We start from the raw sequence: 13,739 nt of genomic DNA on the forward strand, positions 1-13,739 counted from the left end.
CACCCACAATGGGGCGGGTTGTCTACTTTACTGGCCCACCAGTTCAAATGCTAATCTTACCTGGAGCCGAGCTCACAGACATAGCCAGACATAGTATTTTCAGCCTAGACACCCAGTGGCCAGTCAAGCTGACACATAAAGTTAGCCATCACAAGTTCCAAGCTCAGAAGTAGTGAAGCCAAGCTAAAATCCAGGCTTTCTAAAATGCATAATCCAACACTCGTTAGTTGAACAAACTTCCTTGGTTCACGAAAATCAAACTGAAAAGGAAGCATCTTGGCAAAGGAAGAAAGCAATATCCATTTATTCATTCACTGACACCCCAGATAAGTAGAAAAAAAGTATCCTGCTTTCCATAGCACATGGCCTTCGGTTATTATTTAGTGGCTATCGATTACTGTCTATCACAGTCATACTTTATTGATAGGGCTATAAACTTTTTAGTTATGAAGAGGAAATCCATATCTAAACATTTTTATTTTAAAAAATAATTTCACTTTACTCAGTGGAAAGAAAACATTGGAACCTTTGTCCATTAAATCTGGTGCACTGCCAGCTTTTGTAAATAAAGTTTTATTAGAACACAACCACAACATTCTTTTAGTATTGTCTGTGGCTGTTTTTGTGCTACAACTGCAGAGCTAAATAGTTCCAAGAAAGATGTTATGGCTCACACCAAGTCTGAAATATTCATGACCTGGTCCTTTACAGGGAAAGTTTGCCAAACTCTGATGTAAATCTTTCTTCTTTCCCTTCCTCTACTGCAAAAGGAAGTAACTAGTGGGAAAAGACATAGCCTAGATTCTCTTAAGGCAAGAAGAGGAAATAATACATTTTCTCCCTAGACTTTGCAGGTGATACTTCTGAGTCCCTGCCAGCCTCGTGCATTTTGAAGGGCCTAGGAATCATAAGCATTTCTGGCTCTTCATTAGCACAGCCTTCCTGCCACTGCTCTCAGAATAGCAGCAGAAACATCAGAGGATACGGAAACAAGTAAACTTTACATTGAGGAGGATAGTAGGGCTTCTTTAGTGCATCACTGTCACTTTTCTGATGGAAAAACTGAGATATATTTCCATTTTAAGATAAAGGATGGGCGCCCATGAAAACTGAAGATTTGGAGCAAAATGGTCAACTGTTAACCACTTTCAATTTTTTTTTTTTATTTTCCATCACCACTTAATATGAATTAGTTTCAATTATGCACCTGAAACAATAACAACAGAATTAAAGTAAACATCTCTAGAATTGTCAGTGAAGGGTATAATATGAAATTAGATACAGTCACATTCTGTCTCACTTTTTATGTTTGTGGCTCTTTTTGGTTTTTTCCATTGGAGTATAATTGCCTTCAATATTATATTAATTTCAGGTGTACAGCAGAATGAGTCAATATTTTTATACACTCCAAAATGATCACCCTGTATGTTTAGTTACCATTTGTCACCATACAATTATTACAGTATTATCAACTATATTCCAAATGTTGTACGTCACATCCATGGTTTATTTATTTCATAACTGCACGTTTATACCTCTGAATCTCCCTTACCTGTCTCACTCGTTACCCCAATTCCTCCTCTCTGACAAGCCACTAGTTTGTTCTCTATATCTGGGTCCATTTCTGTATTTTTTATTAGTTTTAGATTCCAACTATAAATGAAATTTTACAATACTTATCTTTCTCCATCTCACTAATTTCACTTAGTGTAATACTTTATAGTTCCATCCATTTAGTCAAAGTGGCAAGGATGCATGCCTTTTGTGGCTGAATAATATTCCATTGTATATGTATTTGCTGTTGTTGTCATTGTTGTTCAGTCACTAAGTCATGTGCGACTCTTTGCAACTCCATGGACTGCAGTATGCCAGGCTTCCCTATCCTTCACTGTCTCCCGGAGTTTACTCAAACTCATGTCCATTGAGTCGGTGATGCCATCCAACCATCTCATCCCCAGATGCCCCCTTCTTCTCCTGCCTTCAATCTTTCCCAGCATCAGAGTCTTTTCCAATGAGTCGGCTCATCCCATCAGGTGGCCAGTTAGCTACCAGGCCCTGCGTTGTGCAGTGACTGCTGGTCCTCTAGTTGGCAGGGCCAGATCTCACCATGACTGACTGTGGGGACCCGGGAACCCAGGTTCGGTTCTGGCCTGCTAGGAGGCAGGTAAGCCCCCAGTGCTAATAGGATGGAAGAAAAACTCCAACTGGCACATGCCTGCGTCAGTGTCCTTATGATAAAATGATCTCCCCAGAACGGCTGCTTGCAGCATCTGTGTCACCAGGGGGAGTCCCAGTTGCCTCCTGCCTCTCTAGGCATTGCTGTGAGATCAGCAAGCAGCTATGACTTAGGCTTCTTTCCGATTACTGCCTCTGAACTTGGGCTCAGAGCTTGTGAGATATTCTACACTCCCTTTTACACTCCCTTTAAGAGTGGAGTCTCTGTTTCCTACAGTCCTCTGGCTGTCTTGTGCCTGAGCCCCGCTGGCCTTTAATGTTAGGTGTTCTGGGGGCCTGTCTTTCCAGTGCAAGGTCCCTGAGATTGGGAGCCCAACGCGGGATTGAACCTCTGCAACTGTGATCATCTTCCTGTTTGCTCCGTCTACCCAAGGGTGTGGGTCTTGACTAAACCGTGCCTCTGCCCCTCCTACCCGTCTTGTGGTTTTTTTGTTTATATATTTAGTTGTAGGAAATCTTTTCTGCTAGTCTTCAGGTGGTTTTTGTGGAGAGTTGCTGTGCAAACAGCTATAATTTTGGTGTGCCCATGGGGGAAGGTGAACTCAGGGTCTTCCTGCTCCAGCATTTTGACCACACTTCCCTCAGTTTGGTTTATCATATATGTGGAATCACCAACTTCAATGCTTTGTAAACAAACAAAAAATATTCTTGATGTTTACTTACATAGAAACAGAAAGAGAAAGCAGACATGTTTGCTTACTTAGCAGCCCCAGAGGAGTGTCTATAGTTTTTACAACTGATTGCAAATGTATTTTTAGAGGTGGGAATGTTCTGTACAGTCTGTCCACTACTTTCCAACTTTGCTCCATAAACCCTTTTTGTTTTGCTCCATAAACTCTTCAGCAGCTCCACTCAGTATGATGCTGGCTTTCAACTTCCTTTCAGCCTGGGTCACCAAGAGCCACAAGAGCCATTGTAGGCCAGTCCCAAAAGAAAAAGGTATCTTCCTTACCCCTTGGGCAGGTACTGACATGTGCAATAGTTTCAAAGTTTATGGTTATTACTCTCTGGAAACATCTGTCTGCTGGGTTTAGTTTTTCCTGACATTGTACTACATCATAAAGTCTGCTGCCAAGGGTACTTAACTTGCCAAGGGTACTAAACTTAACTGCTAGTTTAGTCACTTTACTACTTTATTTCTGTAGGCCAAATAGACTAGAGAAAATCAGTAGCAATTCCCCACTCCATGGCCCCCATAGAATAACCTGGCTCCATTGGTTGAAAGTTTTTATTCTGCGAAGCTTAATACTCTCATTTCATGGGAAGTGATGGGTCTTCTTGGCTTATGTGTAACAAAGAGTTGCACTGAGATTTCCCATGTAATGTGATTGCTCTCAGGAAACCTCTCAAGGAAAGTCTGTTTTTAAAGTAAGTGGATCATATGGGTCTAATCAGTTGAAAGAAACCAAATTCATAATTGACTTTTTATTATCAAATATAGTACTTTAAAATAGCTTTTTGCTTGCAGGGAAAAATAACTTTAAAGCCTATTTTTATCCCCTTTTACTTTGTTCCCAGTAAAAATATTTAAGTTACTTCAGAATTTCTGTTATTCATTTTCAGATAATGTAATGGCTATTATCATATATTCATAGAAAATTGCAATAATTAAGTTATTATTTGCCTAATAAATTGACCATTTCTTTTATGGAAAAACCATTCAGGCCAGACAACTATTGTCAAACATCGTTTAACATATGTTTTCAACCTTTGCCATAGCTCACTTTCTTGCATAAACAGATCTTTTGAAACAAAGCATGGAAAATTTAATTCACATGGGTGCATATTATCAAAACTATTAGTCTGGATTATTTTCCATGATGTCAGCACCAAAATTGCCTCTTGAAAAGATGCCTTTGAAAGCAACATTCACATAGATTATACAACGTTGTCTCTTTCTTAACCTTTGCAAACAACTTTTACTTCATTCATGACTATAATTAGCATGTTATTCTTCCAAGGCCTCTTCAACTGCATGTGACCTGTTCATCGGCGTGGCAACCTGGCCTGTAGTTCTTGGAGCTCATTTTAAGGGTGAATCTCTGTCTAGTCAATTCCACCAAGGTTCCTTCCCATGTAGAGACCGCAGCCCATCAGCTTCTCAGTGCTGCCACCTGTTAATTTAGGGCAGCCTCAAGTCCTTTCATGCATTGGAGAAGGAAATGGCAACCCACTCCAGTGTTCTTGCCTGGAGAATCCTAGGGACGGGGGAGCCTGGTGGGCTGCCATCTATGGGGTCGCACAGAGTCGGACACAACTGAAGCGACTTAGCAGCAGCAGCAAGTCCTTTCCAGAAGCTGGAGTAATGAGCGACTGGACACCGAGGTCCAGCTGTCCACGACTGTTATGTGTCAGGAAGGCACTGTGACTAGTGAGCCTGGGGAAGGTGGTCACAGAGGTTCCCGCCCAACCGTCACGTTGTCATTCACGCGGGCTCACCTAGACACAGCGTGAGGTGACCTGAGCCCCTCAGGCCCCGCTGGGCATTGCTGCATGTGAGACATTTTCAGATGTCTTCCTTTACAATAAGCAGGAGTTTTAGACAATCAGTCACTTTAATTCTTTTCATGATTTCATCCTTGTTAGTAAAACTGGTGGAAATTGTGTAGCAATTGTGTGTCAGTGGGATGCTCAGTTGGCATTTTTAACTCAATTTGGTATTTATATACTTGGTTGTTAGGTTAAAACACAAAAACTCCGAGTTTGATGCGTCCTCGTTTAGCCTTTAAAACAGTTCTAGAGGAGAGGCAGTTAGGTGTATGGACAGGGGGCTGGGCAGGGACCAGCTGCCACGTGACTGACTGACTCAGAAGCAGCAGCATACGGAAGGATGTAGTTCCATTATTACTCCCATTATTACATTACAGAAGATGTTGTGCAGAAAATAGAACGGAAACAGAGCTGCCCAGAGGGTCTCTCTTGGAAAATGGTGGAATTAATGTTCCGGTGGGGATCTTAAAACCCCAACAAAGGAGTTTGGATGTGACAACAAGAGAAAGGAACCGTACCTTTTAAGACGGGAAATTGGCGTGACAAAAGCAGGCCTGCGCCAGGCTGAATTCCAAGTGCACCGCTGCTTCGGCTTGATGGGTCAGGGCTATCACTTGTGAAATTCAAATGTTAACCTTCTTAATAAGACCTTCCTGGACACTCTGTCCAAACTTCATCTCCACCCTGTCCTCCCCTGCTTGTGTAGGGGTTTTCCATCTCCTTAGCAGTTATCACTCTCTAACATTATATACGTTTTATTTGTTGACACTGTTTGCAACCCGGTTATCCTACAACAGAGATTTTTGTCGATTTTATTCACCGCTGTGCCTTCAGCACCAAGAACGCTGCCTGGCACATGGCAGATTCTGAGTAATATGTGTTGTATGAGTAAATGAATTTACTAGTACCTGCACCCCACTCCAGTACTCTTGCCTGGAAAATCCCATGGACGGAGGAGCCTGGTAGGCTGCAGTCCATGGGGTCGCTAAGAGTCGGACGCGACTGAGCAACTTCACTTTCACTTTTCACTTTCATGCATTGGAGAAGGAAATGGCAACCCACTCCAGTGTTCTTGCCTGGAGAATCCCAGGGACGGGGAGCCTGGTGGGCTGCAGTCTATGGGGTCGCACAGAGTCGGACATGACTGAAGCGACTTAGCAGCAGCAGCAGCAACAGCACCGACCTGATTCTAGTTACTGGTTAGTGGTTAGTAGCTAATCAGAGAGAGAAGGTTCCTGCCTTCGTGGAGCTTACTTTCTCACAGAGGAGACTAAAATGAACAAGCAAATAAGAATTCCAGTTGATGTTATTTGCAGAGGAAAATGCAACAGGGAAACAATATCAAATATCAAATAGAATGTTCTCCTGTTTCATGCATTAATATATGACAGTAGGAAGACTGGTTTTGCTTTTTATTTTAAATTCATTATTTCTTAACTGTCTACACTGGTTTTCAGTCTCAGTAGTGTCTCTTGGGAAGAACGCAGAAACAAGGGCCTGACTGATGGTTTCTGAATTGCAGCCTCGGGCCCTTTAGGAAACGGTGTTCTGTTCCCTCTGAAGACAAGCACGGTGCATTTGGGGATTCTTGGAGTAGGGAGTTGGTAGTCCATGTTAGGAATAAATGGATCAAGATTAACATAATAAAATGTAAACGCAGTAAATGTAAGCTTTTCAGAAATTTAAGTGAGAGAAATTTAGATTTAGTTTACATTGTTAAATTTGAACCAGTGGTGTCATTTACTTCTTTAAAAAGAGTACAACTTTAGGCTGCATTAATATTTCTATTTCAAGGAAAGAGAAGTTACAGACAAAATCATATCTTTATGAAGTATACCCCAGATACCCTGCATCATCCAGAAAGTACTCGAGGCTGCTAACAAAACACATATGGTATAAGTGGATAAAAATAAGCGAAGGTCTGTGGTCCCACTAAACTGAAGGCCCTGTTAAGCACAGACCATGCCAAAGTGCACAGTGCCAGTAAATATCCAGTGACTGAAGTAATACAGTAAAGGTAAGACAATGACAGGATAATTTAAAGAAGTCAGGAGTGACATTAATCCTTAAACATTTGCCAGAAGGATCTGTGCCATTATTACCAAGTCACAAATTCACCACCCAGCTTCCTAGCAGCCAAGGCAAGGAGACAAATACGTTAAAAGATTACTGCCTTCATAAAGTAAAACCTCAGCATTTTCCCCAGAAGCAATAGATGGTGCTTTAGCTCAATGGATCATGGGATTTCACTTGTCTTCAAAACACAAGCCTTACAGAGTTTTCTCACCTTTAAAGACACCAAACCACCTTTAAAGACACCAAACAACCTTTAAAGACACCAAAAATGTATTTAATTACCATTGCGTTGCAATGGAAGTTAGGGCATGTGGTAGATAGATTTAATGTGCAAAATGCCCTTTTATGGAAAAATTATACAAGAAGGACATTTTGCAAAGTGCCAAGTTTAGAAATAAAGGCAAATTTAGGATGCCGAAAGAAAAAAAAAACTGGGCTCCAGTTTCCTTAGGCAGATTTCTCAGATTTCTTTCCAGATTTCTCAGGCAGCACTTCCTCAGGCAAATGCGGTGGCAGCCGGCGGGTTATCTGTGGTCGCTGATGCCAGCGCGTGCACTCCAGTCCTCGTGATTCACTGCGCACCGTGAGGTCTTTCCTCAGATACACACTCTATTAAAGCGGTAATGAGAAATTCATGAGAAGTCAGAGGCAGGGTTGAATTTCCTTCAGAAGTTTCTTCTAAAGAACTGTTTTCTTTGACAACTTCCTATCTACTTCCTGTTGTCATTCTTTATTTTAATTCCGCAATTCGGGTCCCTTTCAGACATTTGCAATCACCTCTACCCCACAACTTTCCTAAATAGTTGACTCACATGGAAAGTTACGCGTGGAAAGCATATCGTCCCCCAAAATCCTTGCCAAGAGCACCTTCTAAGTGGGAGTGTGTGGTTGCTGCACCCACAGAAGCCTGTGCTGTAAGTCTGCCTGCTGACTGAGCTCAGCTGCCTCAGAGAAAACTGTCTCCATCAGCCCCTCTTCCTCCTTCTCCACCGTGTTATTCACCGCGGCTCCTGCGGGGCTGAGATGTGTATTTGTGTGAACGATGTTGCATAACTTCCTTTATTTTCCCATCACTTTAATTCTTCCTAAATGAACCCCTGCTCAAAGCATGAACTGGCTTCCCAAGTCACAGACGTCATCTATTCCACAAGCACCCACATTATTTCCAAGTAGACCCTTCTCCCAAAGTAAGAGGAGCCTGGTGGGTTATAGTCCACAGGATGGTGAAGAGTCAGACATGACTTAAGGGACTGAGCATGCACGCACCAAAGTAAATCTGACAAACTGGGCTAATTAAAGCCCACAAAAGCTGATTTCTGGGATAAACATAGAGGCCTTTCAACTGACAATATTTTGTATCATAAATACCCTTCTTTTCCTCTTATAATAATCTCTGCGTTCTAAAGGACAGAAAGTCCACATCAAAGTTAATTTCCTCAGAAACAAGACATAAATGGTTGCTTCAGGCAAAGTAAAAGCCAATAGGTGTTACAGAATGATTTTCTAGGAATACAGATTTTATGATACCGCAGGATTAATTATAAGAGAAAGAATATTCATATTCTTTCAAAATTATTTTAAAACCTACCTCTGGGGGGAAAATAAACAATTAGGACTAAATACGTGAAAATAAATATCTAAAATGCTCTAGGATTAAAAAAAAGAAACATTACCTGAGTAAGTTGGTGACCCATGCCTAATAGGTAATTTTCCACTCCCCAGCGCCTGACTCATCTCCTACCACAGGCTTCTAATTTTTGTGTGCCATGAACCTTCAGCAGTCTGGTAAAGCCTGTGAGCTTTTCCTCAGAAAAATGTTTTAAATGCATAAAATACAGGTGATTACAAAAGAAAAAAATTAAATTTGAAATGCTATTATTAAAATATTAAAGTGTCTGATAGAATTATACATATGCTTCTTTATTGATGAGGTAAAAAAAAAAAAAAAAACAACTCCCAGCAGTGGGTCTAATAACTACCGTAATCTTGAAATAGTGATAAGGCAAAATCAACATTTGAGATGAAACACAAATGGTTCATCTACAGCTGTAGAATGGGGTCTGAAAATATCTGTGGTTTCTGTGAGTGACAGACTCACGAGTCCTGCTGATACCATTGTGGTTTTTAATCCTGATGATACCTTCATGGTTTTTTGCCATGATTCGTGACAAAGATATAATTTTTCCCATCCACATTCACCCCTCCCTGAAATTCTACCTACAGAGCCCTTGGGGACTTGTATACCCTAGATAAAGACACCCCATGTCTAGTGACTCTTGCCTCTGCTCCCACTTCTATTCAGCCTGCAGAGGGGTGGAGTAGGGTGGTTGTCAGACTGCGCATGGGTGTGTGGGACCTTAGGAGCAGTGAGGTCCACAGAGCCACACTCTGACCCAGCAGTGCAGGCAGTCCCCTCGGGGGTGATGCTGTCAGCCCAGTGCTTCTCCAGCCAAGGGCCCTGTCTCTGGCAGGGCCACCCAGAGCTACTTCACAGCAGCGTGTGTCTGTTGCTCCCATAATGCCACTCTCCAAGATCAGGAAGTGTCCCCAGTTAGCCTGTATGCCGTTTAAACCTTCTGTGCTCATTCTGCACTTTCTGTTCATTTGCTTCCTCCCGGAGGAGGGCACTCCTGTATCTCAGCCAGAACTTGTGCCCAAGATTCAGACCCACAGTTCCATGTGGGTGTCCAAGATTGGGGTTGTCTTCTCCTCAGAATCTGGTTTTCCTCCTCACTCTCCTGACTTTTCCCCTCCTGACTTGTTAAGAGCGTCACCAGTAAGTGCGGATGGAGACCTCAGATTTCTCGGCCCCCACCCGCTTCCCAAACTCTACCTGCAAGGCCAAGAGTTACCAAGTGAGGGAGCTACTGCTTTAACAACATCCCTTCAGGCTGCCTCATTTCTGCCAGCAAGCTCTCAGCCTAACCCGAGTCACCATTACTCCTCACCCTATTTCTCAGCTACTCAGAGATGTCCTAACGCACATGGCTGCTGACTTGATCTTCCCAGAGGGCATGTCTGATGAGATGAGCTTCCTGTTCAGAAACAAAGGCTACTTCCTGTTCAGTGGCCTCCACTGTCTGCTGAACTACAGACAGACCCTGAAGTATTATCCGTCATGGCCCCAGACTCCCAATTCAAGCCACCTGTCCCATCCATGCTACAATTAAACTCAATAACTTCTTGTTCCATGAAACAGGGAGCAGGAGCAGATACTTTATCTCATCCATTTTCTGGCTCGTTGCCTCTCTCCTACTGTACTCTCCTTCTGGAATGTGTTTCTCCAGAAATTTCTCTTGTCAAAGCCCAGCCTTTCCTCCAAAGACCAGCTCCAGCAACACCCACTTTTGGAGATTTTCTTAATGTGCTTCCACAACTCCCAACTGAACAGAACACGCCCCCCAACCCCGCCACTTCCTTTCAGGCTCTGTGATATTTCTCCTAGCATGTATCTGTCTCTACCTTCATGATGACTGTCTTGCGTGTTCCCTTTACTCACCACACTGCTTGTTAAGGATAGGGTCTACTTTGGTTTATTCTCATCTCTCAGTTATGCTTGGCATGGTGTTTTTCACGGAGGGTACTCAGTACATGTTTTCAATGGAGCCAACATGATTCCTATGTTAAAAAAAAAAAATGAAGTTGCAAGAATGACTTGCTTTACACTTTTCATGAACCACCAAAGAATAAGCTAGCTAGAAGGAGTTCACTAACTCTACCCTGTTGATTAATTAGTGAGTTTTGGTGATGCTTGCATCTGGCCTTCACCCACGCAGTTGAATGGCCTAGAGCATCCCTTTCCCCAGCCACACAACCGTAGTGCAGACCAACCCTCCTGGGCCTTCAGGGCTCGTTTCAGTCCTTACCTGCTCCAAGAAGTCTTCCCAAACCCCAGGTCTGACTCTGTAGGTATACCACCTGTGCAGTCTCATGGAGCCCAGAACTGAAGGGTGCCACACTTGGTGTCACGCACCACTGTCATTGCCTTGAAATTCTTCCTAATCTTTAACAAAGGGTCCCCATGTGTTCACTTTGCACCAACTCCACAAACTAAGTAACCAGTCTCGTGCGATTCCTCCTGTCCCGTATGCTCCTGTCATCCCCTGCATCTTCCCTATCTTTGCAGTCATCACTCAGAATTTTCACTTACTTTTTACATCTGTTTGCTACCCTGTATGCCTCAACAGATCATAAACTCTGCAAAGGCAAGAAAAGAAAGTCTTGTTTATTGTTATATCCCTGTGACTCAGCCTAGTATCATATGCATAATCAGTATTTGCTGATTGGGCAAGTGGATGAATGGTTGAAGGAAAGAAGGAATTTGGGGGTTAATAAATGTATTTGTTCATCCATACCCTCTTGGGCAGCCAGAGCAGTGGAGGTCTTTGCTTTTCTGTCTTCATCTGGGCTCCCATAGAAATAACAGATTTCTAGTACAGAAACTACTCTTGGTAAAAAGGAGGGTAAGATCAGCTCAAGAGAGAAAATGGGCAAAGTAGTGACATGAAGGAAAAAGATTAAGCAACACCCAGCTGTTAATGAAGAAGGCACTTGCAAAAGGGCTAGTGATGTAGGTCTGTTTTGAAAATACACATGGGGGTCATGAAGCCACTATCGAGATGCTCTTGGAGGAGACGGTGTCTTAGTGACTGAGTCATCGCCTGCTTGCTTCTCTGCATGTTTTCTGCTCACCCTGGACTCAGGAGGCATCTATAGATAGCAGTCACTCACCAGAGGGAAACATCTGTCACTGTCTGTATTTGATGCCATATCATCCTCCGAACTACTTTAGTGATCCCTGGGTTTCAAGGTGTAGGTGTGCTGGAATTTGATTTCTAGTTTACGATTCCCAGTCTTTTAGAGCCAATTATAGTAAAATTGGAAGGATCCTGAATCATGAAGTACATGCGTCAAAAGTATGATGAGTGGTTATTAACTCAGATACAAAGTTTTCTCCCTAGTAGCGTCCTTCCCTGAAGCCCTTCTTGAAGGCTTCTGCTATTCAGAATGGTAACTACTTCCCTCTCAGAGGGAAGAGAGAGAGAAGTGCCCCCACTTCCAACTCCAAGAGGCTTGCCAGACCATCACTGCTATCCTCCCTGCTCCTCAGCAACACTGCACGGTGACTCCAGGACAGACAGTGCTCGACCCCTCTTCCTACTAAATAGCCTGGGATGAGTCATAAAATGTTCCTAATTCTCAGTTTTCATGTCTACAAAACAGGGACAATGAGATTTCTACTCCATAAATTTGAGAGGATAACGTGGAAAGTGCATGTGAAAGGGACTTAGCACAGTGTCTCCCTTATAGGAAACCCTCTGAATGTGAGTAGTTATCAGCAGACCCACTTCACTTCTGCACCGAAATGGATGTATAGAAATAAGGAATGCTTGGTATCAATCAGGAGTCAGCAAATTTTCCTCTAAAGGCTAGAGAGTAAACATTCCAGCCTCGTGCTTGGAACACAAATCTCAGTTCTGGAGTTTTGCATGAATGCAGCCATAGGCAATACACAAGTGAACGAGTGTGGCTGTAGGGGCCAGATTTGTCCCCTGTCCCTAAGTCACCAATCCCTGGCTTTGAACTCTTGGGAGCCCCAGTCAAGTGTAATAGAAAGACATGCAGACTTGTCAGAGGAAGACAAGAGGGGCCAAAGGCTAGATCCACGCGATGCTAAAGAACACAGAGCTGATGTTTTAAAGGAGATTGTTGAATAAGAGATGAAATTATGTGAGTCAGTCCTCTAGAATGCAAAGAAATATTTCAGATTGCTATTATGTAGCAGTATTTTATGTTATCATTGCCTCATAAGTAGAAGGCAATACTTGGAAGCAGTTTTAATTTTGTTTCTCCACCACAATAAATTACAAGGAGAATCAGCGTGTTTGCAGTCGCTTATAATATTGTTAAAAGTTACAGGTCAGACAGTGTTTTCTGAAAACCACAATTTGGCAATATAGCTATATGACTTAGAGCAAGTAGCTCAGCTATTGGGATTTTTTTTTTTTTTTTAATTTCAGGATAAGTAAATTTTCAACGTTAAAACCAAGCCTGCCCGTTTTATTAGACGTTTACTTTGGGAACTTGGTTTCCCACCCCGGGGCCCCAGAGGTTCAGTATTTCTAGGAATGAAAATGCCTGCAAATTGACTGCTAGACATGCTCCCTGTCACTACAGCGCAAATGAAGCTGGGCAGGGGAACATTTCTGTAAGGGTTTGACCGGAAAGGAATGGAAAGCATGTGGGTAGCAGAAGTCACTTTCTGTTCTTATTATTAAAATAAAGAAATGACAAATGAGAATTCGGGAGCAATGTTGGACTCTAAAAAGGAGCCCACGGCTTAGTAACCACTCAGAACGCTTGACGGTTCACCAAAGCTGCCAAACAGGGGGGTGAGTCTGCTCCTTTGACAGCAGAGCGGCTACAGTTTGTGCTCCAAACAGGAAAGCAAAACACACTTCTGGGCCTTTCAGGATGCCTGCTCAGGAGAGCTCTTTGTAGGAAATTTACAGATTCCTAGCCGAGGGAGGACATTTAAGCATAGTACACAACACACACACACACACACACACACACACACACACTTCATCAATAAAGTTACAAAGGAGCCCCACATGCGTTGGACATCACATTGTACTTTGATATTTTAAATGGCTAGCTGCTTTTAGAGCTTTTACAATTTAACCAATGTCAATTCAAATGGATCGTGTGCTTTATCCACTAGAAATGAGAAATGAAGTCTGTCATGCTAAGGCCAGGTTCTCATCAGATTTCTCTTATTTTGTTGTTTTGCAGTTTTCTCCTCGTCTTTGGTTGCTTGATTTTGTCAGTGTTTTCCACCATCCCTGAGCACACCAAATTGGCCTCAAGTTGCCTCTTGATTCTGGTAAGTGAAACATAAAAACAAATGTGTACATAAAGTTTACATAATGTGTGGA

The 13,739-nt window shown here is 42.6% G+C and overlaps 1 protein-coding gene across 3 annotated transcripts in view; it reads left to right on the forward strand.

Annotated features, from left to right (window-relative positions):
- Positions 1-13,739, forward strand: part of KCNQ5 (potassium voltage-gated channel subfamily Q member 5) — a 623,294-nt gene that overhangs the window by 391,782 nt on the left and 217,773 nt on the right. For all 3 annotated transcript variants that reach the window (XM_070795470.1, XM_070795469.1, XM_070795471.1), the window contains exon 2: positions 13,597-13,687. In XM_070795470.1, the coding sequence (XP_070651571.1) occupies positions 13,597-13,687 (91 nt within the window). The remainder of the gene's footprint in view (positions 1-13,596; positions 13,688-13,739) is intronic.

This window comes from Bos indicus, chromosome 9 (assembly GCF_029378745.1).
Source record: "Bos indicus isolate NIAB-ARS_2022 breed Sahiwal x Tharparkar chromosome 9, NIAB-ARS_B.indTharparkar_mat_pri_1.0, whole genome shotgun sequence".
Lineage (NCBI taxonomy): Eukaryota > Metazoa > Chordata > Mammalia > Artiodactyla > Bovidae > Bos > Bos indicus.